Source organism: Giraffa tippelskirchi, chromosome 4 (assembly GCF_054371585.1).
Source record: "Giraffa tippelskirchi isolate mGirTip1 chromosome 4, T2T-mGirTip1v1.2.pri, whole genome shotgun sequence".
Lineage (NCBI taxonomy): Eukaryota > Metazoa > Chordata > Mammalia > Artiodactyla > Giraffidae > Giraffa > Giraffa tippelskirchi.
The window spans coordinates 168,210,538-168,234,958 of NC_137278.1; the positions used below are offsets into that span (position 1 = coordinate 168,210,538).

Genomic DNA, 24,421 nt, shown 5'->3' on the forward strand with positions numbered 1-24,421 from the left:
GTAACATAACTTCTGGGGCTTCCCTGGTGTCTCAGTGGTAAAAAAGAATCTACCTGCAATGCAGGAGAATGCAGGAGATGCGGGTTCGATCCTTGGGTAAGGAAGATCCCCTGGAGAAGGAAATGGCAACCCACTCCAGTATTCTTGCCTGGGAAATATCATGGACAGACGAGCCTGGTGAGCTACAGTCCATGGGGCTGTGAAAGAGTCAGGCATGACTTAGCAACTAAACAACATACCTTCAACACATATTCAGGATGCTTGAACTTAACATTCATCCTCCTGAATCCAGGTGCTATAAACCTTAGTTGAATTTGAGACCAAAGTCCCATCAGGTCAGGGAAGGTATTTCACAGGATGAGTCAGTGTTACCTAGCTATAACCAAGTCAGCCACGGTTTCAGATGGTGCATTTCAAAAGCTTTCCGAGCTGTTTGTCTAGACAAAAGTTTTCTTCAAAGCTCCCAAAGTTATCATTGTCTTCTCCCAAAATGGGTAACAATCCCACTTGTCACCTTGGGAATGAGACTTTCAACGGAAATGTCGATCAGTGGAATCCTTTGCAGAATGATCACTTCGTGATCCTTCGCTTTCAGCCATTGCCAGCCTTTTCATGTCCATCATGCAGACAGGCTGCTGGGAGAGGGCAGAGGGCCTGATGCTGCTTTATTGGTCCATGAAACCGTAGAACCATTCCCAGCTCTTTGATTATCATCGCCGAGTTGTCTGTTTTTATGCACAGGCTCTCTGGGTGGTGAGAATGATTTTGAATCTGTTCGTAGCGATTTAGCTGCGTCCTTTGCTGAAAACCTGTCAACAGCCTTTTCTTGTTGGGTTAGACACTGTCATTAACCATGGTCAAAATAGAACTAAAAAGCGGCAGAAGAAGTGTGTCCAGACGATCAGCCTGGTTTTTGCCTGCAAAGCAAGCCTTGAGTGGGCCACTGAAGACATTTCTTTTATCCCCGACAGTAGAAACACCTCTGAAGGAGGAACCAGATCTCAGAATCACAGGACTAGAAAGGGCCTTGGGAAATGACCTGATTCAACCCCAGGAGTTTTAGTGAGATGAAGGATTAACCCATGTGGGGCAAAAGCATATCTGTTCTCTCTTAAAAGACCTCTAGTAACAGAAATTCTCCATCAGCTGACATTTCCTGAGGGCCTACCTGACAGCAGGTTGGTCCTTCTGTGTATTATTCTCATTTGATCTTTATAACTATCCAACGAGGTATGTATTACATGTCACTTTCATTTTAAATATGAGGAACTAAAATTTAGGGAATTAATGTATCATACAGATCAGTGGTAGTAATTCGTCTATGGATGGTCTTCATTCACCCATCTGTATATCCATCCATTCATCAATCAGAAAATATTTACTAGTTGCCTACACGGAGCTTAACTTTAGGAAGAGGAAGAAAGTCAATAAAGCATAAATATGTTTTCAGGTGGCAATAATGGCCAAGAAAAATAAAGCAAGGATTTTTGTAATTCAATGACTTTTCACTCTGATTTTCAACCAACATCTCTTCTCCTTTTACTATTCTACAGCAGCCCTGTGCGGATTCAAATGACTAGACAAATCTCAATCAGAACAGCCGTTTGGAGCAGTCAAAAGAAGAAAAATTAAACTTGGGAGTCAAAATACCTAGTTCTCCATGCCTGGCTCTGTCATTAGTTGATGCCCTTAGGCAAGCTACTTGATCTTTCAGGCTACATTCCAATTTGTAATGAAGGGATAATACCTACCATGCAAACCTAATTAAATTCAAGTGAATGGCTCACATAATCCTTTCTCCCACCCTCCCTTATTTGTTTGTTGGCTTGCTTGTTTATTTATAGGTAACAAATGAATTTAGAGAGATGCACATTCCATAGACAGAATACAGTCCATTTGAAAAGCCGAGAGGCCCTGAAATATGGAATGGTTAGTTTTTGCGGGCTGGGTAATTTCACAGGCTAATGAGTGGGAGGATTATCTCAACTATTATAGGGAAGAGGCGGCGATGTCCAGGAATTGGGCCACTGCCCACTTTTTGGCCTTTCAGTGGTTGGCCCTGGAACTGTCATGGCACTGGTGGGTGTCATTCTGCATATGCTAATGTTTTACAATAAGCATATATGGAGGCTCAAGGCCCACTGGAAGCTGAATCTTCTGCCATCTTGGATCTAGTTGGTAGTTGGTTCTAACTAGTTTTTGTCACATCCTATGGCTGTCATTCTTTTAATGGTTGTTTAAAGGGGAATGCCCCCTTCCCTCCAGTTTCATTCCCTCCTCAGAGATTTTACTTCCATATTCTAATGGGAAGCAGAGGGGCGAAGGTCAGTCTTCTGAAACTGCTTCAAGGCTGAGTAAGGGCATCAATCCTGCCTAACCCTCCTTCATTTATTAAGGACTAGAACCATATGTAAAAATGTTGGGTACACTGCAAAGCAGGAATGGTGATTTTTAACGCGTAATGCTAAGTCGCTTCAGTCGTGTCCGACTCTGTGCGACCCCATGGACAGCAGCCCACCAGGCTCCTCTGTCCACGGGGTTCTCCAGGCAAGAATACTGGAGTGGGTTGCCATTTCCTTCTCCAACTACTATATGGTTGGTACTCTTTTCATTTACTACACATCTATCTGCAAGGTACAACTTAAATCACCACTCCTCTATGATATGTCCTCCTTACAACACCATCTTCAGATCACTGGTATTTCAGATATTAGTTTCAAAGCAAGAGCCTTTAAAGATCAGAAACTATTAATAACTTGGCACACACCAAGGTGCTTGATTAACAATTAATAGCATCTTCATACTCAGCTGATCCAGATGGACCCAAATCATGCTCTCTGGACAATGTGAAAATCCTATGTAGTCAAGCAATGGAGCAGATGCAAAAATAAGGACATAAATGAGAAGTAAGGACAGAAGGGGTAATGTGAGTTGTGTATTGGAATATCAGGCACAGCGAGTTGTAAACACTTCAGCAATACAGATGATGCTTAAAGCAATTTTCAGAAATAGGAAAAAGTAACTTTAAAAAAGCGGTCTTAAGAACAAAATAGGAAAACCTAAAAAAAATGTTATCTTGTATGTAAGCTTTTAAAGGTTATATGAAGATCAAAATGGGAGCATCTTAAGATCTGCAAGATTTTACTTCAATATTTTAATCTTCAGTTCCTTGTTGCTCCACAAAACATTTTACAAAATTAGAAAATTAGTGAGTGTTCACATTTTATGTCTCATAAATTGGTTTTCGCAACCACATGTTGATGACAGGAATGACACAGTCCATCATCAATGTGTGAATGTCAGTGCTTTTCAAAATATTATTGATAAACCTACTGACTTTAGAGGCCTGAAAAAGATGTGCACAGTAATAAGACTCATTTCATGCCTGGTGAAACCAGACAGTCCCTTATCAAAGTGCATTCCCAGCTGTGTCCATGTGCCCAAGCATGGGGAACATTTAGAGCAATAAAAACAGCTGGTTACTTCAACTTTGTTTGAACATTCATTTTTAAATGGCTTTTGCCTCAAATGAGAAAATGACATCTTTAGAACAGGAAAACAATGTTTGTAGTTTTCTTTTTGAACTCAAAATATTAACCATTACTTCCCAAGGTCATTAATAGGGCCAAGTTTGGGAGAAATGCTACATATAAGAAAAGCTTATAATCCAGAAATGCCATGGCACAAACCATTTCTATTTCTCTACCTCATTTGCTCCCCTCTACCCTCCCCAGAGTGACTTTCAAAGTGTCCAACAGGACATAACATATGTACCTTGGATGATTGGCAGCATTTCCTGCACTGACATCACAGTTCTGCAAGTGGACTTTGCTAAATGACATCACTGGGAAAGCCCAGTTAGAGGGAGTCCACACAGATACTCACTGTTGTCTCATCTCTAGAGATGAAAACTTAGTACCTGCCAGAAGCCTGTTTCTCATCCTCAAATGCCCTCCAGTGTCCACAGGTAACCTGCCTCCTTAACTCATCTGTGCACAATGATCACTGGTCCAACCCAGAGGCACAAGTAATATATAATTACTGCATTAAGGTTACTAACTTATTGGTAACTTTTAAACTCTAAACCCATTAAAGTTACTGAGTGCTCAAAGTAAAGACATGCTATTTCATGTCACATTTTTTTCAGAGGAAGTCTGCTTTTCTCTAGCTAGCATTTAGAAGATACTCCAATGGGGGATTTTATTATAAGTTGAGGGATAAGTGTTAGAAAAGAGTATCTTTACGGCACATCTCTGAAAGCAACCAGGGAGAAATCAGAAAACAGCAACACTGACCAAAGTGAGTCAAGCATAAATACTGTCCTAAGCTATGAAACATTAAGCATAAAATATAAACAACATACTACAACTTTATTAGATTTTTCCATTTTAGTGTCTGGACTCTACTGTGGCCTTAGTAACCTATAACTTTAACATTTTCGGGTGTCATAGTACATAGCACCTCATCTGATTAGGTGGCACAAGACTAGTCAACCTGTCAACACAGAGTAACCATTAGCATCACAGCTGTGGCCATTTGATGTTTTATAATAATTCAATCGCAAATGTAAAGATACTCAGTATTTTACAGGGGCTCTCTGATGCTGCCTTCTAAGTTATTATTCAAGAAAAGTCTACCTGACCAGGCCTAATTAATGACAGACACCAGCTGATGCCATTTTTACAGGTAAGTCAAAACTCTGCCTTATATTTAAAATGACAAAGGTAACAAGTCTGTGAAGTTATTTTCTCTTTTGGGTACCCATCCCTACACCTCCACACACATCCCCCCTCTATAACTTGTCCCATTATCCATTTGTTCAACATCCTGCTTTGACCCACTTGTATGCGCCAAGTAAGAATAGTATTTAGGGTTTTGCTCAGTGCAGGACAAGGCGGTTTAAGAGTAGATAAGTAGACAAAGTGACAGAGGGAAAAAAAGACATTCCAAAACCTTCCTATTTAATAGAATGTTCTTCACAATACCTCACAGGCTGGAAACAGAGGTTCGTGTAAAGAACTTCATTCTGATGAAGAAAGACTTGTGTGACTGAGTAAGGCAGTTTCTTGACTTATCCTCACCCCCTAACAGATTTTTCTAAAAATCTATGGGATAATCAGGGAGGAAGCATATACATTTCTTTCCATGAGGAGGCAACATGACTCCTTCCGGAAGGAAAGTTTACAACATTGACTCCAGAATTGGAAGCTGCCCCACCAGCCATTTTGGAACAGGCAGCTAGAGCTGCACACCCTGGAACCTGTCAGGTCTCGAGTGTGATGTCTGAAGAGCGTTTCTGTCCACTTCCACTTCAGGGAGGGTCAGTGGTGTCCGGTGGCCGTGGTCAGGGTTCTATCCTTTGATGACAGCAATCGGCCTCAGTTTAATGGCCTTCTTGCTGATTCCAGCATCATGGCAGGTGTTCACCACATCCGTCACATTCTTATAGGACTCAGGGGCCTGCAGGGGTGGAGTTAAACATTGCAAAAGTCTACTTAAAATGGAATCTTTCAAAGGATTAATCTCCACTTGTAATTACCGAAATGCACATTCAAACAGCACTGAGTTGGGTTTTTTTTTTGCCTATAAAATAAGCAAAGATTTAAAAGATGATTAAGTTCATTGTTGGTAAGGGGGCAGTATGATAAACACTCTCACCTTGTTTTATATATTTTCTGTATTTCTCTAAATTTCCCCAAAGAACATAAGTCATTTGCATAGTAGGAAAAGTAGTAAATGTAACTGAATAAAGCATATACACCAATATCCAACTGAAAGGAAATGTACCAAACCATTCTCTTAGTGGTAACTGTCTTTGGATGGTGGAGTTATTAACAATTTTGATTTTCTCTTATTATATGTTTCTATAGTTGTCAAAATTCCTGGAATGAACACATAATACCTTCACAATAAGGAAAGATTATTACATTCACATATATAACTAACACTGTATTCATGCATGTGTACATGTGTATATATACATACACATACACACAGTTTGTCTCTGTAGTTTCTAGTAAGACCTCCCCACCTTCCTTCAGTCTCGCCACCATCAGAACAAACGTCTTCACGCACACCTTTCATCTCTATGCCTGTCAGCACAGCAAGCTTAGAACTCTCACTGAATCCCATGGGGCTGTGTGCACACCCCTTTCTGAAAGCCCATCTCTCATTCCCTTCCAGTTTCTGAAACATTTCCACTGTGACCTCTGAACTCCTTTCCACTGAGTTAAAGGCAAAGAACTTCCTCCCTTCTTGTTTAAACATTCCCTTTGCCTTCTTGTTCTTGCTGAAACATAGATCTACCCTGAGGATGTTACTTCTGCCTCCAACTTTCTGAAGTGGCAGCTGTTTTCTCTCCCAAACTGGGTCATGCCATTAGGCTGAGAGGTGGGACAGGTGTCCCTGCTCTTCATGGTTCCTTTCAGACCATTTTCCCTCCTTTCTCCCAGTTCTGAATTTTGCAGTCATCATTTATACCACGTACTACTCTTCTTGCTGGAATCATCTGCTAGAATCTGTTCCCATTGTTACTTGAAGATTTCTAGCTCCTGGGTCATCCTCAGCCTCTCCGGCTTAATTGTGAACAATTTCAATAACCAGGAACAGGATTCTTTCAGTACCTGGTTTCCTAGTTCCTTGATTGCTGCTCCTTCAATGCTTACTTCAGCCATTCACTCCCGGAGTCAGACCCCAGAACTAGTCATCGCCAATGCTTACAACTCCCCCAGTCTCAGCTCCCAACATCCCAAGTTGGTGAATACAGCCTAGGTTTTCACCTCCAACAATCCTTTAAACCTCACGAGACCCACAATCTTTTTGCAACCCATCAACAATCTTGATTATCTTTCATTGCAACCCCCACTAAAGGAAACTCAACATCTATTTCACACCTCCACCTATAGAGTTGAACGTAGCTTAAAAACACCCAACCACTGAATTTAAGTTCAAGTGGATCCTTGACACTGTCCTGCCAATCACCTAAATTTCACTAAGCCAATCACTCTCTCTTAAATGATGATTTCATCATACCTGAGCTCCTAGCAAAGAGAAACCCCATGAGATCTCACCTCCTTTCATCTCCTCAAGGATATTTCTATTAGCAACAGTAACAACGGCTATCTCTGTATACTGGCATACATTATGAACAGTTTTATGCTGCATACTTATCAAAATTTCACTTACCTCTTCCATCACCAGTTTGGGTGAGGCGACACGGATTGCAATTCCCATGTCTGCCAATTTGTCGAGGACATCCTGGAAATCTAAATTACGTCTTGACTTTGCTCGGGACAGTGCACGGCCCTAGGTTGGGAAAGGAATGAACTTCATTTATAAATTATGTTCAATCCCAGTGATTATTTAAACCCTTAGGATGATATGCTTTTTCCTTGAATTCTTTTTAAACTACAAAAAGAATTTTAAAAAATCTTTTCCTATTTCATCAACCTTATAATGTGCCTTTTGTTCTAAGATTCATCATATCTTTGTGGAAAACAAATTTGCATTTACAAGGCATTTTAAGATTCAGTTTTGTGTTTTTGATCACTATTAATTATCAACTAAATACAAATATGTTAATTTAAAATTGTAAATGATAAGTCTATCATCAGAAAAACTTTATGCTGTTTGTGATTTAAAACAGTTTCTCAGCCTTAGCACTTACTGACATCCTGGATTAGGTAACTATCATACACACTGTAAGACATTTAGCAGAATCTTTGGCCTCTACTCACTACATGCCAACAGCAAAATTCCCCTCCCTGACGGTGACAATAAAAAAAAGCCCTGAAACATTGTTGATGCGTATGAGGGAAGATGATTTTGATCACTGGGTTAAAAATTAGGAGTTGAGAGGCAACTGGAAACGAGAAAGGGTCAGAGGAAAAAATAGTATGGTTTATATATATATATGCAAGGGTCTGTCTGGTTGAAAAGATATCCTAGACAGTTTCTATTTTCCACTCCATCACCAACTAAGAATGTTGATGGCTTAGAAAAGCAGTTAGAAAACTGGTCTGGGAGCCAAATCTGACCTACTACCTACTTTTGTAAATAAAGTTTTATTAGACACAGCAAACCCCCTTGTTTATGTACAGTTGCTTTCTACTATGATGGCACAACGGAATGGCTCCTACAGAGATCTTCTGGCCCCAAAAGCCTAAAATGTTTACGTCTGGTGCTTTATAGAAAGTTTACCAACACGTGGCTTAGAAGAGACAATATACTGAAATACGTGAGCAGTCTGCACGTGGGTCCTGATTCGCAAAATAGGGCATTTCCTCCAAATCTTGAGTGGATCTACCCAGTAAGGAACAAATTGTGCTAACAGCTAAGTCTGTAAATCACTGAGAAACACTGCGAGGTAAACTTGCATCAGGTTAAGTTTTATCAGTTATGCTAGTGTGACAATTTCTCAATCTGCATTTTGTGGATTCAGAGTTGAGGAATAGTCCCTAGCCATACAATGAGCTCACTAAGGCTGAGATACTTGGTGACCTCAGTATATTACTAGACAGTATATATTCACTAGATAGTATGTATTATGGGGATAAACTCATGTAGAAGACAAGACAGATCCAAACCTCAACTTTGTTAATGTTCAACCAAGGGCTTCCCTGGTGGCTCAGATGGTAAAGAGGCTGCCTGCAGGGCAGAAGACATGGGTTCAATCCCTGGCTCTGGAAGATCCCCTGGAGAAGGAAATGGCAACCCACTCCAGTGTTCTTGCCTGGAAAATCCCATGGACAGAGGAGCCTTGCAGGCTACAGCCCATGGACACGACTGAGCAACTTCACTTTCACTTTTAAGTATATTTACCCATCAAAGTGCAAAGCAATGACTACGCTGAAGAGAGCCTTTCTAAGTGAGCTTCTGTTTTCATAACTCACCGCTCCATGACAAGTTGTTCCAAAGGTTTCAGTCATGCCCTGCTCAGTACCAGTAAGAACATAGCTACAGGTTCCCATGGTGCCACCAATGAGCACTGGTTGTCCAGTAAGCTGAGGAAGTACACAAATCAAACATGTTAACATTCAGAAATGCATGAACTTTCCATGCCTTAGATTTAAATTTCCTCTTGCACTACAGGACTGTGGAGAAGCCTGGGCCTCTAAGTGCATTGCTCTCACAACTACATTAAGACAGTATTTTGATTCTTTGATAACTGACAGGTAAGGGTAGAGGATGGGAGGGAAAATGTGAGGACCAGGAAGACAGAAGACAGATCAAAGTTAAGAACAAAACAAAACTCAAATGTGTAGGGAAGTGTTTTTAGGAAGAACCATCCTGAGCAAGCGTGGCACCTGCCCTCTCAGGCTTGTTTCCTGATCTGTGAAATGGCTGGTTAAGGGTCCTTCTAACTTGATCACAGCCAGATATTGAAAGGAGAAGAGGAATGAAACAGACTGAGTTTAGTCTTAATCCTGTCTTCTAATCATTCAAAGGCCTTAGAAAGATAATCTTAATGTATCTTAATGGAGCAGAATATTCTCCATGCAGCACTGTTTAGACAGCACATTGCAAGCACAGATGAAGGGTGAAGTCGTGCTTCAGAGAAGACTGGAAATCACTGTTCTCATGGATGACAGACTGTTTTCTTTTCACAATTGCTGCTTTCCTGTTTAAATTCGTCCATATTTAGAACTGTCCAAATCATGCCCCCACTGCTTAAAACCACAAATGGCTCAGTACGTACTTGGTAATCAACCGCAATGAGGGGATGGTGAGGAGGGAAGGCGCGGGTGGACCCCTTCCTGTGTACTAACAGAGTCCGCTCCTTGCCGTCCACCACATGCTGTTCTACTTTGGCAATATTGTGAGAAACATCATAGATCACATGCAGGTCCAAGTCGTCAGGAGTTGTGTTAAAGACCTTGGCAAAAGCCTAAGAGAGAAAGTTTAATGTTAACAGTGGCCAGAACTAGCTCTTCAGAACTTACTGATTCTGAAACCTCTGTTCCTGAAGGGAGTGAGGGATCTAAGAGTTCAAAATTAGCAAGATTATTAATCTTCATGTAAAGGACAAGAACTGTCTTTAGACCACAGAGCAAGTTTCACCACATAAATTACAACTACTCTTGGGACTTCCCTGGTGGTCCAGTGGTTGAGAATCTGCTGGCCAGTGCAGGGGACATGGGTTCGATCCCCGGTCCAGGAAGATCCCACATGCCATAGGGCAACTAAGCCCACAAGCCAAAATCACTGAGCCCACACGCCTAAAGCCCGTGCTCTGCAACCAGAGAAGCCCCTGCAAGGAGAAGCCCGAGAACCGTAACTGGAGAGTAGCCACTGCTCCCTGCAACCAGAGAAAGCCTGAAAGCAGCAACAAAGACCCAGCAAAGCCAAATTTTTTTTTAAAGAAACCCTTCAGGGAGGAAAAAAAGATTACAACTACCCTTGATCTCACGCTTCAGAAGTGCTTTTTCCTCAGCCTTCTGAATTTTAGGGAACAGGACTTCCACCCTCTCCACTGCTCAAGGCAAATTCTAGGAATAGTTTCAGTTTTTCCTCTCCCCACTCCTGATACCCTATTGAGTGAGCTTAAGGACACAACAAAAGCTTGGGACTCTTTGCCAATATTTTGAATATCTATTACACCAAAACCAAATTATATAGGCTTTGACTTGATTCAGTTCAGTTCAGTTCAGTCGCTAAGTCGTGTCCGACTCTCTGCGACCCCATGAATTGCAGCACGCCAGGCCTCCCTGTCCATCACCAACTCCCGGAGTCTACCCAAACCCATGTTCATCGAGTCGGTGATGCCATCCAACCATCTCATCCTCTGTCGTCCCCTTCTCCTCCCGCCCCCAATCCTACCCAGCATTAGGGTCTTTTCCAATGACTCAACCCTTCGCATGAGGTGGCCAAAGTATTGGAGCTTCAGCTTCAACATCAGATCTTCCAATGAACACCCAGGATTGATCTCTTTTAGGATGGATTGATTGGATCTCCTTGCAGTCCAAGGGACTCTCAAGAGTCTTCTCCAACACCACAGTTCAAAAGCATCAATTCTGCGGCGCTCAGCTTTCTTCACTGTCCAACTCTCACATCCATACATGACCACTGGAAAAACCATAGTCTTGACTAGACGGACTTTTGTTGGCAAAGTAATGTCTCTGCTTTTAAACATGCTATCTAGGTTGGCCATAACCTTCCTTCCAAGGAGTAAGCGTCTTTTAATTTCATGGCTGCAGTCACCATCAGCAGTGATTCTGGAGCCCAAAAAAGTAAAGTCTGACACTGTTTCCACTGTTTCCCCATCTATTTCCCATGGAGTGATGGGACCAGATGCCATGATCTTAGTTTTCTGAACGTTGAGCTTTAAGCCAACTTTTTCACTCTGAAAGAGATCAAATTGCCAATATCCGCTGGATCATCGAAAAAGCAAGAGAGTTCCAGAAAAACATCTATTTCTGCTTTATTGACTATGCCAAAGCCTTTGACTGTGTGGATCACAATAAACTGTGGAAAATTCTGAAAGCGATGGGAACACCAGATCATCTGACCTGTCTCTTGAGAAACCTGTATGCAGGTCAGGAAGCAACAGTTAGAACTGGACATGGAACAACAGACTGGTTCCAAATAGGAAAAGGAGTACGTCAAGGCTGTATATTGTCACCCTGCTTATTTAACTTCTATGCAGAGTACATCATGAGAAACGCTGGGCTGGAAGAAATACAAGCTGGAATCAAGATTGCCGGGAGAAATATCAATAACCTCAGACATGCGGATGACACCACCCTTATGGCAGAAAGTGAAGAAGAACTAAAGAGCCTCTTGATGAAGGTGAAGGAGGAGAGTGAAAAAAGTTGACTTGATTACACTGTTTTAAATCATTTAAGTTCATCATGTATAGCTAGGAACAGACGAGCAGCTTCAACTGTACCTGACGGGTTAAGAAGGTCATGGAAGAGCGGTTGACCCAGGCATAGTTCCCAGCCGCTGCCATTCCCTTCAGGTAGTCCTGACCCTCTGGGGAAGCGATGCGAGCACAAGCCAACTGACGGTCGTTGACTATAATCTTGTCTCTCTTCATGGCTTTTTCCATAGCTACAAGTGCATCTGAAAGGAGAGAGAGCAACAAGTCCAAGTCAGCTGGCTTTCCCTTTATAATTCAGATTTATTGCAGCAAGGTAGGCTATATTCAAAACCATTCTAAAAAGAAACAAGTAAAATACAATTTTCTCTTTAAATTGTTTGTGAGCTCATCTACTTGTTGGTTAAGATGTATTTATGGAGAATCTTCTGTCAGAGCTATCTGACACACTGTATGTGGACTCCAAAGAGAACACTTGCTCTCTAGGACTTGTAAGGGGAACGGAGGTGTACAGAACTAGCAACATCATGGTCTGAGTTACTCTCTTCATGGCATGTGAATGCGAAGTAATAAAACATGTATTACTATCATGGGTTTTGAAAATAATTTTCAGTGACTTAACATAAAAGAACTGGAGACAAGTTGCTAGATCTCCTGCATGCAAATCGAATTTGTGATAAACTGTAGAGAAGTACTCAGTAGAAAGTTCAGAAATATTAGTCAGTGCTCCATACATCTGCTAGACAAAATACCCTAACAGGCCATGTTGTGACAAATTATTAAATTCTCACAGAATGAAATGTACATACAAGGATGAACCATAATTGTAACTCAGAGTTTATAATTTCCATGTGCCCATATAACTTATCCTATATCCATAAACCCTTTCACACATCCTACGAACCATCCAAAATGACCTTTATACTATTTCCCTGCCTCCTGCTTTTGTTTATGCTGTCTTCTGGTCATGAATGTCCTGCACATATGATTGTTCAAATGTTGTGTCTATGAAGTCACCTCTAAAATCTTTTACCCATTTTGTCTCTTCCATCGTATTTTATCAATTACTATTTTTGTCTTTAGTTTTTCTTTTTAATGAACATGACATCTCTCTCATGAGATAATCTGATGGCAGAGTCCTTGCTATTTCATCACTGAATCCATCATAACACCCAATCTTGATAAATCTGCATCTATCATAAATTCTACAATTTAAGATTTTTATTGCTCTTTCTTGGTCAGATAGTAACAGTAATCTGTAGAGTAAACATAAAAACTGGAGCCTTTACAACACCATACAAAATAAGTATTATTCTCATTTTTTTCCAACAAGCAAGTTAAGGCCTAGTGAAGTTAATTTGTTTAAGGACACATAGCCAGTGAGAAGAATGACAGTAAAAACTACAAGTACACTTTCAGCACTTTCTTCCTTAAACTTCTATATGGTTCCCCATAAAATCTACTTTTTAGCACCAAGCCAAAACTTAGGTCCAGAATATACCTGTGGCGACTTGGTGGCCCAGGCCTCTGCTTCCACTATGGATCATCACACACACTTGTCCCTTATGGTCAATGCCCATTTTCTTAGCAGCATACTCGTTGAAAATCTCATCCACAACCTGGATTTCTGCATAGTGGTTGCCTGCTCCCAGAGTCCCCAACTACAAAAGTGAGAATGTTTGATAAAACAGCAGCTACTCTGGTTTGAAAAAATCCATTTAAAAAGCAAATAGATAGGAACAATCAACAAAAAGATAACCGCCCAAATAGTGTTTTATGTAATAAAGAAACTACTAAGCTTAGAAAGGTTTCATTAATTTCAAGTAGTATTCCGCACAATTAAAATAGTGTACAGCAGTTCCTGCAGTTTATTATATCATTATTTGCTTGAGGTACAACACATTAAAAGCTTCATCAAACTCAGACCATCAAATGGTTCACAGGACAATTTAAACATCATGGAGAATTCTCAAATTTTGGGATGAACTCTGATGAATGCTGACTCTTACACAACACACCACTGGAAGGATATATCCCATAATTGGAGCTAAGATTTAGGGACCCAGAAAATGGCAGTGCAACAAGAGTCTTCAGAGGTTGCCTAGTTTTAACTTTTATCTCAATTTTCAGCTAAGAAAACAAGACCCAGAAGGCAAGAGACTTGCCTAAGGTCATAGTGAATTAGTGGCAAAGCCATTACAACCAGCATAAATTTCAAACATCTGGTATATTTTTATCTCATGAACACCAAGAACTGACAAGGTATCTGTTTTCAACTTAGATGCTAGAAAACTTTCAGCCAGATCTGTAGATTGTCAAAGTTTCTACATAAGCAATTTTGGTATATATTTTAAGTCTTATAATCATATTTCATTTTCTTCCCACCCACTTCTAATTCATGACACCTTGTTTTATTTTATGAATATATGCAAGCTCCTGAGAGCTTTTTAAAAGAATTAAAATGGAGCATAAATAAATTTGTGTTCCTTTCAATGTACTCTGAAAAAAAGCTGGGGATATACACTCCACACATAGAAGACAGACTCCACCCGCACCCCCTCCCCCCAAAAAACATGAAAAAAATCAATGTCTCCCCTCCAAAGTGAATGTTACCTGGGGAAGGCCTCTTTTTTTAGCCCTGGCTGAGACTTTATTGGGATCAGCTTGCAGCATCCTTCCATACTCCTCACAGTGTTCCTTGTCCTCTGCCCAGGCATAGCCTTCTCTCAGGGACCAGTCCACACCCATCTCCAAGGCCTCCTCCAAGTCTCTGAGTGAGTAACAAGGTGAAGGTCACTTCCCAGCCAAGGCAGATCAAAACCTAAGAATGACCACATCTCAAAGGGCAGAGGAAAGCACTGCATTTATTGCCTGTGCCTCAGGCATTGTGTGAGACATAGTTCATGCTATTAGCAATTTTAGTTTTTTGACAAAAGCAGTTTCATAAATAATTAAATATTAAACTACTAAATGCCACATTGGAGATGATTATAGTTCTTCACGTTTTTACAGCCCCTCATACTTTTCAAATTTTATTTACCACTCTGATCCTGAATTCTATGATGCAGTGATTAAGCAGCCACAGAAAATTTATAACTATAATCAACAATCATTATCTACTACCAACTTGACCACAGTTAACACTAACTTTTCATAGTAACTTATGAAAAATTACAAGTAATAAATAAAGCTATCTCAATGTCCTCAGGCAACATAGGTTAAATTTTAAGGTTTATTCCTACCTTCACAGAAGTACCACCTAGCTTTACTGTATCTGCATTTTGAAGTTGAGGTGTATACACATTAAATCCCTGAAAGGAAAAAGCTCTCATCTTCACCTAAGGTCCAGCCCTCTTTCAAAATACTATCAGGAGCAATTATAATGATCCATGTGCCCTCCCTACAACAGCTCATTTCAAACATTACCTATTAGGACAAAATTCCTATCAAAAATATTTGTAAAAATGCTTGGAATTTATTAGATGTTCCAAGCATGCTTTTCAAAGTGGAACTGCATGTCAGGGACCACATAAAATCACAGAATAAGCATCTTCCCAATGTATCAGTTTTACTCCAAGTGTTTCTTTGGGGGGTTGTGTTTTGCTTTTTGGTAAATAGGAGTTGTATATAACAGGAAATAGCTAAAACGTTTTAATATTAATGTCTGTACACGTATCTGAATAGAACACAAAATTCATACAAACTTTAAAAATAAAACAGAAGCTATGAAAGAGGAACACGTATTAAGCACACCTTGCAAAGTGTAAGGTGCACAGCTTTACACAAGATACGACACAGTACATCAATGGCCACTAAAAGGCCACTGGAGTGTAGTCTTATATGGAATTCTCTACTTTGGAAATACATGATACCGTAGGTGAAGAACAAATTCAGGGCTATCACCCAAAAAGGAAGGTCGTCAATAAATACATCTTCACTGACAAAGGACAGTGGGGTTCAGAATATAACCTCTGAAGCCAAAGGATCCTTGATGTGAATCCTGACTTTACTTACTAGCTTATTTACTATTATCTCTTTAAATCTCAGTTTCCTTTCTTGTAAACCAGGAATAATATTAGCATTATTACCTACACAAAATGATATACACATCCACCACCACACAATGCTTTGCACATAGGAAATGCTCAGTAAATATTAGTGGATATTATTTAGAACTGTATGTCAAAGGCTGTCACAATGAACATGAATTGACTAACGTTTCTAACAAACGTTATGGACCTCATGCTTAAAAAAACAATTCATTACACTTCCTGAAAAGTGACCGAACAATCCCTATCTCCTAAATGTCCTACACTGGAAATGAATGTGAGGATCATGTGGTTATTATCTCTCATTCCATATATCGGAAACTTCTGTTCTTACTTGGCATTCATTGGGATGACACCTTTTGACCCCACTCCCACAGGAATGTGGTCAAACATAGCTTGGGCAAGTTGCTCTTTCACAGGCTGAACATCACTTTCATCTAAATTGGTTCTCAGCAAGCGGACACCACAGTTAATGTCAAATCCGACACCACCTACAAAATAGAGAAAAATTAAGTCAAATATTAGCAAAGCCAGGTGGTTAGGCACTGTTACCAGTGGTTACCCACTAAGAATAAAGGGTTTAAAAGATAGCCACTCTTAAAGATAACTATGTTTTAAAGTAGCTGACAAAGTAGCTAACAACAACATAATTTAAACACATGCTAAAGGTACTCTGTGGGCCAAGGAGGCAAAACTAACCATAAGTAACATTTAGACCAGAGATTAAAATGTGAATTATGTGCTTCTCTTTTCTTCTAGGTCACTCTTATCAGGGGTTCATGAATTCTATTAGTCCTTTCAAAGTACCAACTTTTGACTTTGTTGATCCTTTCCATTGTACATTGTTTCATTAATCTTGCTCTTATTTCCATCTTTCTATCATTTTGGGGTTTAATTTGTTGTGCTTTTTGTTAACTTTGGTATGGATGCTTATATCATTGATACTGTAGCCTTTTTTCTTTTGTAATCTGTGCACTGAAGGCTGTGTATTTCTATCCAAGGATGGTATTAATGGTAACAATTTTTAGACAGGTTATTTTAAAAATTGTCATTAGTTAAAATTATTTTGTAGTTTCCATTATGATTTTCTTGACCCACGGGTTATTTAAATGCATACTGCTCAATTTATAAACATATGGGGTTTCTTCCCCTTAGTTTTTATTGTTCATGATTTCTAACTTTACTCCACTGTGGTAGGATACTACTCTTTGTTATCAGTGGTTCTTAGGTATGGCCCAGAGATCATTTCACATCTTTAGGATTAACTGTACAACAATGTTAAGACATTTATTAGCTTTTTAAATGTATTCTCTCTACTGTCCAGTGACGTTTTCCAAAGGCTATGTGACATGTGATAACATGTTTGCTGTGAGGCGTAATGAAACATGAAATGTGTCCTTACATGTTACTGTTTTAAACTTTTTCAGTTTTAATTTCCAGTAAGGTAAACATTGATAAAAGCCTTTGAGACCAACCTTCAATAATTTTAAGAATGTAAAACGGTCTCAAGTCTAAAGTTTGAGAACTGCTACTCTTGATTTCAATGCTTTGAAATTTGAGACCATCTTTGTGGCTCAGTACATGGTTTAGTTTTGGTGAACATTCTATGTGCACTTGAAAAGAATGTGTATTCTACAATTCTTGGATGCACTATAATGTGGGTGCACATACAATCACATATACATCTTAGAGGTTAAGGTGTCAAGTCTGTAACAGGATTGTTCACATCATCTGTGTCCTTAAGGACAAATCTGCCATGACCTCAAAAGAAAAACTAAAAGTGCTAAATATTGGGCGCATGTACTTGCACTTTTGCTCTGGATCTTAGCCTCACAAATTCTTACTGTCTCAACAGTTTTCGTATGGTTTCAACAGATGTGTTTTGGTTTTGTTTTGAAAATTTTACACAGCTTTTCTCATTATTCTTGGCAGAGGATTGCTTTAAAATGATCCTGTCCACCAAAACTCTCAACATATAATTTATACTTTCATCTTTCTTTTTTCAGACTCTGAGAGCAAGATATTACTTCTGGTGTGAGGTATTTTCAGTGAAAGCACACCACAGCAGAAAAGAAGTGTACAACTAGAGTGGACGACAACGATGATAATGAGAGCAGATGCTTATCCAGTACTTCCTAAGTGTCTAGTATTTTAGCACAGCTTAATGCATTTAATCTTCACAAAAATATTATGTCATAAGTAATATCATTAGCTCCAATTTGCCTAAGAGGTAACTGCGACACAAAGAAATTACACTAGCCAGGGAAGTGTTTTGGTTTGTTTTGTAGCCAATGTCTGAATAATGCCTGGCACAAAGCAGGAGCTCAAATAGTTTTAAATAAATATATGCTTCATTTGGTATTTTAATAGCCTCCAAGGGTCCACAATTAATCCTCTCGGTAAATGAAGAAAAGAAATGATAGGACATCATGAGGCTGACATGCACATACAAAAAGCAGCCACAGTCTATTCTAGAAAGGCTATGATTCTGAGAAGCTACACACCTGACAGCAGACGTGCACAGTGACCTTACCTGGGGATACCACTGCTTCAGGGTCATTCATATCAAAGGCTGCCATATTTCCAATAGCAAACCCATAACCTGAATGGACATCAGGAAGACCAATGGATCGCTGAAAGAAAATCAGAAAAAGAAATACACCTTTCTCCACATGGCACTCTGGCTGCCTGACAGATCTCACTCTAAAACAGACTGGGAATTAAAACCTTCCCCAAATCAAGATTCTGTTTTCATGAAATCTTCTCTACTGGTGGAAATTGGGTGTAATAATTCCTAATCATAAAGCTAGATAGAGCAGGAAAGACTTTTTACAAAGTTTGACCACTGGGATTTTCCCAGTTGTCCAGTAGTTAACACTCTGTGTTTCCACTGCAGGGGGCATGGATTTAATCTCTGGTCGGGGAACTAGGATCCCACTTGCAGTTCAGCAAAAAGACAAAAAATTCCACAACCTTCCCTGTCTCCTCAAATTCTGACCATTAACTAAGAAAACTGAAAAAAGAAACACCTCAGTACAACATGATATAGGAGAACCACACACTAATTTTAATACTATTACATTTTAAAGATGATGCTTAGACATTGACAAATTGTGGTCATGTCAGGTTGACAGGAGAGAAATACCAGATTTACAAAGGTCCTCAGTATTTAAGAAATCAGACAAATGTAACACATCTGAGGGAATGAAAACTGTACACAGTCTACATCTGGGGCCTAGGGAAGTATTCTGACTCAGAAAGAATGGAAATCACAACATGGTAGGGATATATGCAGACACCCGAACACTTCCTTAAATGTACAAGCCACGTCTCTTCATTTCTTCCCTCAAGTGCTGAACATAGTAACCTGCATCAAGACCTCAAAACATGTCTGCTGGATTTAACATCTACCCCTAATGGTGGAATCTGAATGTAGACTCGGGTTGGGGCCCCACTTGTACCCTTCATTTCTATCCCCAGCATCACCACCAGCCTCCTTTTCCAATCATATCCTCAATAGTTATATTGTGCACCTCTCTCCCTTCCCTCAGTCCTAACCCTTATACTTCTTTCCAATCTTCCTCCAGTCATCCTCTTGAATGGGGCCACACTGAAACTTTCACTGGTGGTACACTAATACAAGAATAATGTGTACAACAACAAGAAACAAGAGAACAAAATCTACTCCAAAGGTTCTCAAACACTTACAGATTCTGGCCAAAGGCAACCAGAAACTGAGATATCACCCAGACTCAATTATTTCTTTAAATTTCACGGTTATTTCTAGACATATGAGGGTCACTGTCTAGATGATACCACTATCAGCGAGGCATGGCCATTCACCTATTCAACATACTTTCAGACTAAAAGAAAATATAAGTGATTAAAGCTCTGAATATGGACTCACATGAACAATTCCAGGCAGGGCGGCCACATTGCCAATTTGTTTCATGGCTGGCAGGAAGCCACCAACACCTGAAAACAAAATTTCAATATGAGAAAAGTGAACACATTTGATTTTTGGCAGAAATATAGTCAAACTTTTCTAGATTGGATAAAATGAAGGGGTAGTGGTTAGGACTACAACAACAAAGTTTTCATGAGTGTGTCTGAGATGAAGTGGGAAAGAAGGCAGCACACACACGGGAAAGCAGTGAGGGCAACCAGACTAATTACAAACATGCCGTCAGTATTCTGTGCAGACCGTGAAGGTTGCCTGCAAATACTGTACTTGGAGTTGTAAAACATAATCATTACACCTTATGTTGTCAACATAAAAAAAGCATTCTTTTAACTGTTCATAATATTTATTAAAAAAAAAAAACAAAACTAGTTTTACTCTAAATGACAAAGAAGGGCAATTAGGAAGTGTTGTGAAAACCCTGCATGGAGAGTCAAGGCATCTGGGGTTGTAATATCAGCACATCATTTTAGACAAGTCAGCATGCCCTGGTGAGACAGAGGTGAAATTTATTTTAGGTTTGTTGACCTAAAAAATAAAAGGGTTAAAACTAGATTTCTATTTCACCATCATCATCAGAATGTTATACATTTATCTCTATATCTCCCGGTAGTCTTGCAAGATAGGTGTGACAAACTCTATTTTACAGATGAGTTAACTGAAGTTTAGTGAGACTAAAGGTATACTGACTTTGTAATTAGACACAACTGGATCTGAATTCTGGTTCTGTTACTGAGAAACCATAGCCTTGGACGAACTAAAATGACTTAACCTCACCGAGCCTTGACTTAAACATCTGTAAAATGGAGATATCTTCCTCTTAGAGTTACTCCAAGAATTACATGCCATAAGCTATGTAAATGCTTACATTTACATAGTAAGTGCACAGTAAATGGTTGCTCTTATTGTAACTGTCAGAGGTTAGGTGCAAAACCAACCAGGTCTATCCAGCTAAAGTGCTTTCTACAAGGCCAGGTGGCCAAAAATGTGATCATGAATAAATAACAGGCTTTTGTCTCACTTCAAGTCTTAATCATTCCTTGACAATACTTTTGTATTTTTAAATTATAATTATTTGAGTTACCATTTTCAGGCCACAAGGCACACACTAGTTGTACTGTCACATGTAAAACTCTAACATTTACGTACCACCACCTCGACAGGCATTCCTTAATTCTTCAAACATTAATTTTTCCAGAGAATCATTCACATAGAAAGCTCCTTCAACCTAGTATCAAAGAAAAGGAAAAATTACGTCGGAGCACACGGACCTGATATTTAAGTACTGGATAGAATACAAACACTGTCGACAATATTTATTTTGCTTTACTCCTCATAAAACACTTTCACACTACCTTAAATAGCAGAAAACCTCTTACAGCATGTTCCCATCTTTAAATATATCTTTAAAATGTATTTTACAATGTTCCACAAATTATTTTGTTTATTCTCCTCTCATAAGCCACATTTAAAAGTTCAACAGGTAAAATATTTTGTGTTCATGTGTGATTAAGAGAAGTTTTCCAACAATGCTCTCACTAAGGCCAAAGGTCTCAGTATTCTTGTGCTTCTAAAACATCAGTAGGTTTTGAAAAAAAAAGAATCAAAAACTCAGATCTAAACATACAAATGCAATCATCTGACCTAAGCATACTCTTTCCGTGTCTAAGACAACAGCACACTACACTTTACTGTCTTCTGTTCTGATTTACAAATCTGTACTTATGTAAACAGTGAATTAAAAAAAAGCTTAGTTTTACAATCTATGTAATTTTAAGAGAATAAAAAAGCTTGATGATAGAGGCACACACAAGACAATGGAAGATATAATTATGTAACATCAAAGGCGAGAACATGTTAATCAGAGATCAAATATTATGAAGGATCTGCCAAGGAGTGAAGAACCAAAGACTTAATAATCATCTGGACAAGGAAATTGATTTATTAGAAAGACAACTTCTGCATCTTACCACTGGGAGACTAACAATACCAGTTGATGGAAAATGTCTCCAGCGCAATTTTCTAAAGGGTCGCATTTATTAATTCACCCTTTACTGAGGACTCATTATGTGTCAGGCACTGTACTGGACAGTAGGGGAGATACAGAAACTAGACAAGGTTGTCCCTTTGTGCAGCTTCCAGTCTAGGATGTGGCCCAGACTAGAACATGCAGAGTGTGCAATGAGGCACAGAGTTCTACAGAAGAATCTGATGTAGAAGGGGCTCAACAGTCTAGGGTGGCGGCGTGGGCGGGGCGGGGGGGGGAGCTTCACAGTTTGTTCTGTTCGTGAACACTGAGCTGGTTCTTTAAAGACAAAAGACATTACTGGAACGGCAACATATTTAGGAGCTGAACGGAATGATGACATAAAGATGGGAGAGAAGTGTTTTTAAGGAACAAAGAGGAATTTTTAGTGCAGCACATGGTTCTTGTGAGAGGAATGGAGATTAAGAGAGAGATGAGAATTCTAAGTGTGAAATTCACACTTACACTCTTAAGAGAATGGGAATTCAACCCAAGCCTAGCATCAAGGTCAGTAACTTTTTAAGAGTAATATATCAATGTTTCAACTTTCATTCCCAAAGGAGAGGTAGTAGCAAAATGTTGTTTAAATAGTTAATGGAAAGTGCTGAGCAAAATCAGACTTGCTCCCATGCAGAATTAGCAGGACAGTGTGAATTAAAAGTTAAGCTAGAACTGCTGTCAAAACATGACAATGTGTGTCACAATCCTCTTAGGATGATAATATGCTTTTTTTATTTTCTACTCCATTCAGAGAACCGGATTCCACAAAAAGAAACTACCAAGGGAAAAAACAGAGCAGAAGGGAGGTTTACCGCTATGGGCTTTTCCTCCCCTCAGCGTCTAGCTAAGTGCTTTGCTCATAGGGGACACTCAAAAATACTACTGAGTTAAAGAGTGGAGTGGCTCTCAGGAACTTTTACCAAGATGCAGAATCACACTTGCAGGGTATCTAAAGGGATTTCAAAAGCCATTTAAGAACATATGCACCAAAACTTTACAATGCCTTCTTTCTTCACTTTAATGGAAGATAGTAAGCACAAATGGCAAGGAAGCCCCAAAATAACAGAGACCAGGTTTTCAAACTCTCTAGCATCAGGGTCCCAAGTCTCCATCGGGAATACATCATTCTGTCAGACGAAGAAGACACGAACTGGACACCACGTCTTAGCTGAGCTTCTACTAGGTGAGTAAAGGAAGCTGTGCAACCGAATGACCCTCCAGGCCCTACTGAGAAGTGCCTGTGAAAAAGAAAACACCCTGCCCTGCGACCTTTCTCTTCCGTCTCGAGAAGCAAGACTGTTCTATTAAAACTCTGCCTGTCAATTAAAAAAAAAAAATACACACCACCCCACAAAGAACAGTACAGTGAACCAAAAACTTGGTACAGTGAACACAGGTCCGTAAACGTTACATAAATGACCAGCATGACTCAGAGGAGCGGAGTTCGGCCTAAGCAACTCCACTCCAGACTGGCTGACCACCTAGTGGAAGACCACTTATGTCTCCAAGACTCAGGAACGGTCCGATTATGAGACTTCTGCGTGAAAACGCTCTGCAAAGGCCAGTTTCGTATTTATATGGATGCCCCGGACTCATTCCGCTTTCTTCACCCTCACCGTGCCGGGACGTCTCCCCCGGAGACGCTGGGTCGGCACGAATGAAGCACTCAGGGGCCGGAGGAGAACTTGGGGTGGACGCCGGGGACCTTAAGGAAATCCGTTGGCGGCGAGGCGAGGGCGGCCCCCGAGCGCTAGGGGTCTGGAGGGGTTGGAGGAGGCCCCGCCCGGTGGGCCGGGAGGCGCCGCGGACCCCCAGCCACGGGCCCTGCTCCCCCGCCTCACCTGCATGTTGGGCACGAAGCCCTTCTTGATTCTCCAGCAGTTCTTACTGATCTTTTCCAAGAACTGCAGCTCATCATTATAACTGCGACTCATGGTGGCGAACACTCCAGGCTCCGCTTGGAGGAGCCGCTGGCCGCGTTGTCCCGCTTACTGAAACACCGCCTTCCGGCACTCGGCGCGCAGGCGCGGCCGGTTCCGCAGCAGGAAAGCTGCGACGGCAAGCGCCGAGGCTCAAAACTTGTATCAATCGCGCGCGCTCTCTCTCTTTTTCCTTTACTAGCAGAGCCTGATGGGCTGCCGTCTATGGGGTCGCACAGAGTCGGACACGACTGAAGTGACTTAGCAGCAGTGAAGACAGACCATCCTCTATCGTTTATCTTTGTGGATGTTAACTAGTCATTCTCTTCCGGGCTAAAGCTAAGCTACATCCAGTAGTTTTTAGTATGATCTAGTTATCTTTCGTTTTGGAAGTGCTTTTCAGCACTGAAAAACGCTGAATCTGGATCAGGTCCAGTTCTAAGGAATCAACCTGCTTGGAGGTTCAGTTCAGTTCAGTCACTCAGTCGTGTCCGACTCTTTGCGACCCCATGGACTGCAGCACGCCAGGCTTCCCTGTCCATCACCAACTCCTGGAGCTTATTCAAACTCATGTCCATCCAGTCGGTGATCCCATCCAACCATCTCATCCTCTGTCGTCCCCTCCTCCTCCCGCCTTCAATCATTACC

General features: G+C 40.4%; 2 protein-coding genes and 1 long non-coding RNA gene across 8 annotated transcripts in view; 2 read left to right on the top strand and 1 right to left on the bottom strand.

Annotated features, from left to right (window-relative positions):
* ASCL4 (achaete-scute family bHLH transcription factor 4) overlaps positions 1 to 4,686 on the top strand; it is an 18,263-nt gene extending 13,577 nt beyond the window's left edge. Inside the window, exon 2 of one of the 2 annotated variants that reach the window (XR_014082341.1) lies at positions 1,554 to 1,812. The gene's annotated coding sequence lies outside the window, so the exon portion shown is untranslated. Of the gene's footprint in view, positions 1 to 1,553; positions 1,813 to 4,590 lie in introns of those variants that run through there. The other variant, XR_014082342.1, reaches the window with a different exon arrangement.
* Positions 1 to 23,852, bottom strand: part of RTCB (RNA 2',3'-cyclic phosphate and 5'-OH ligase) — a 25,665-nt gene extending 1,813 nt beyond the window's left edge. The window contains exons 1-12 of one of the 5 annotated variants that reach the window (XM_081591347.1): positions 23,696 to 23,852; positions 20,981 to 21,056; positions 19,775 to 19,842; positions 18,401 to 18,500; positions 16,202 to 16,358; positions 14,432 to 14,588; positions 13,320 to 13,479; positions 11,888 to 12,063; positions 9,698 to 9,886; positions 8,892 to 9,002; positions 7,186 to 7,305; positions 2,923 to 5,460 (exon numbers count right to left, since the gene is read on the bottom strand). In XM_081591347.1, coding sequence (XP_081447473.1) covers positions 5,353 to 5,460; positions 7,186 to 7,305; positions 8,892 to 9,002; positions 9,698 to 9,886; positions 11,888 to 12,063; positions 13,320 to 13,479; positions 14,432 to 14,588; positions 16,202 to 16,358; positions 18,401 to 18,500; positions 19,775 to 19,842; positions 20,981 to 21,056; positions 23,696 to 23,788 — 1,515 coding nt within the window. In that variant the 5' untranslated portion in view covers positions 23,789 to 23,852 and the 3' untranslated portion in view covers positions 2,923 to 5,352. Of the gene's footprint in view, positions 1 to 2,922; positions 5,461 to 6,803; positions 7,306 to 8,891; positions 9,003 to 9,697; positions 9,887 to 11,887; positions 12,064 to 13,319; positions 13,480 to 14,431; positions 14,589 to 16,201; positions 16,359 to 18,400; positions 18,534 to 19,710; positions 19,843 to 20,977; positions 21,057 to 23,695 lie in introns of those variants that run through there. The other 4 variants (XM_081591346.1, XM_081591348.1, XR_014082339.1 and 1 more) reach the window with 4 other exon arrangements.
* Positions 12,052 to 18,608, top strand: LOC145545933 (uncharacterized). Its single transcript, XR_014082344.1, has 2 exons — positions 12,052 to 12,134; positions 17,874 to 18,608. It is a non-coding gene; the product is annotated as an uncharacterized LOC145545933 (long non-coding RNA).
* Positions 23,853 to 24,421: the final 569 nt, after the last annotated feature.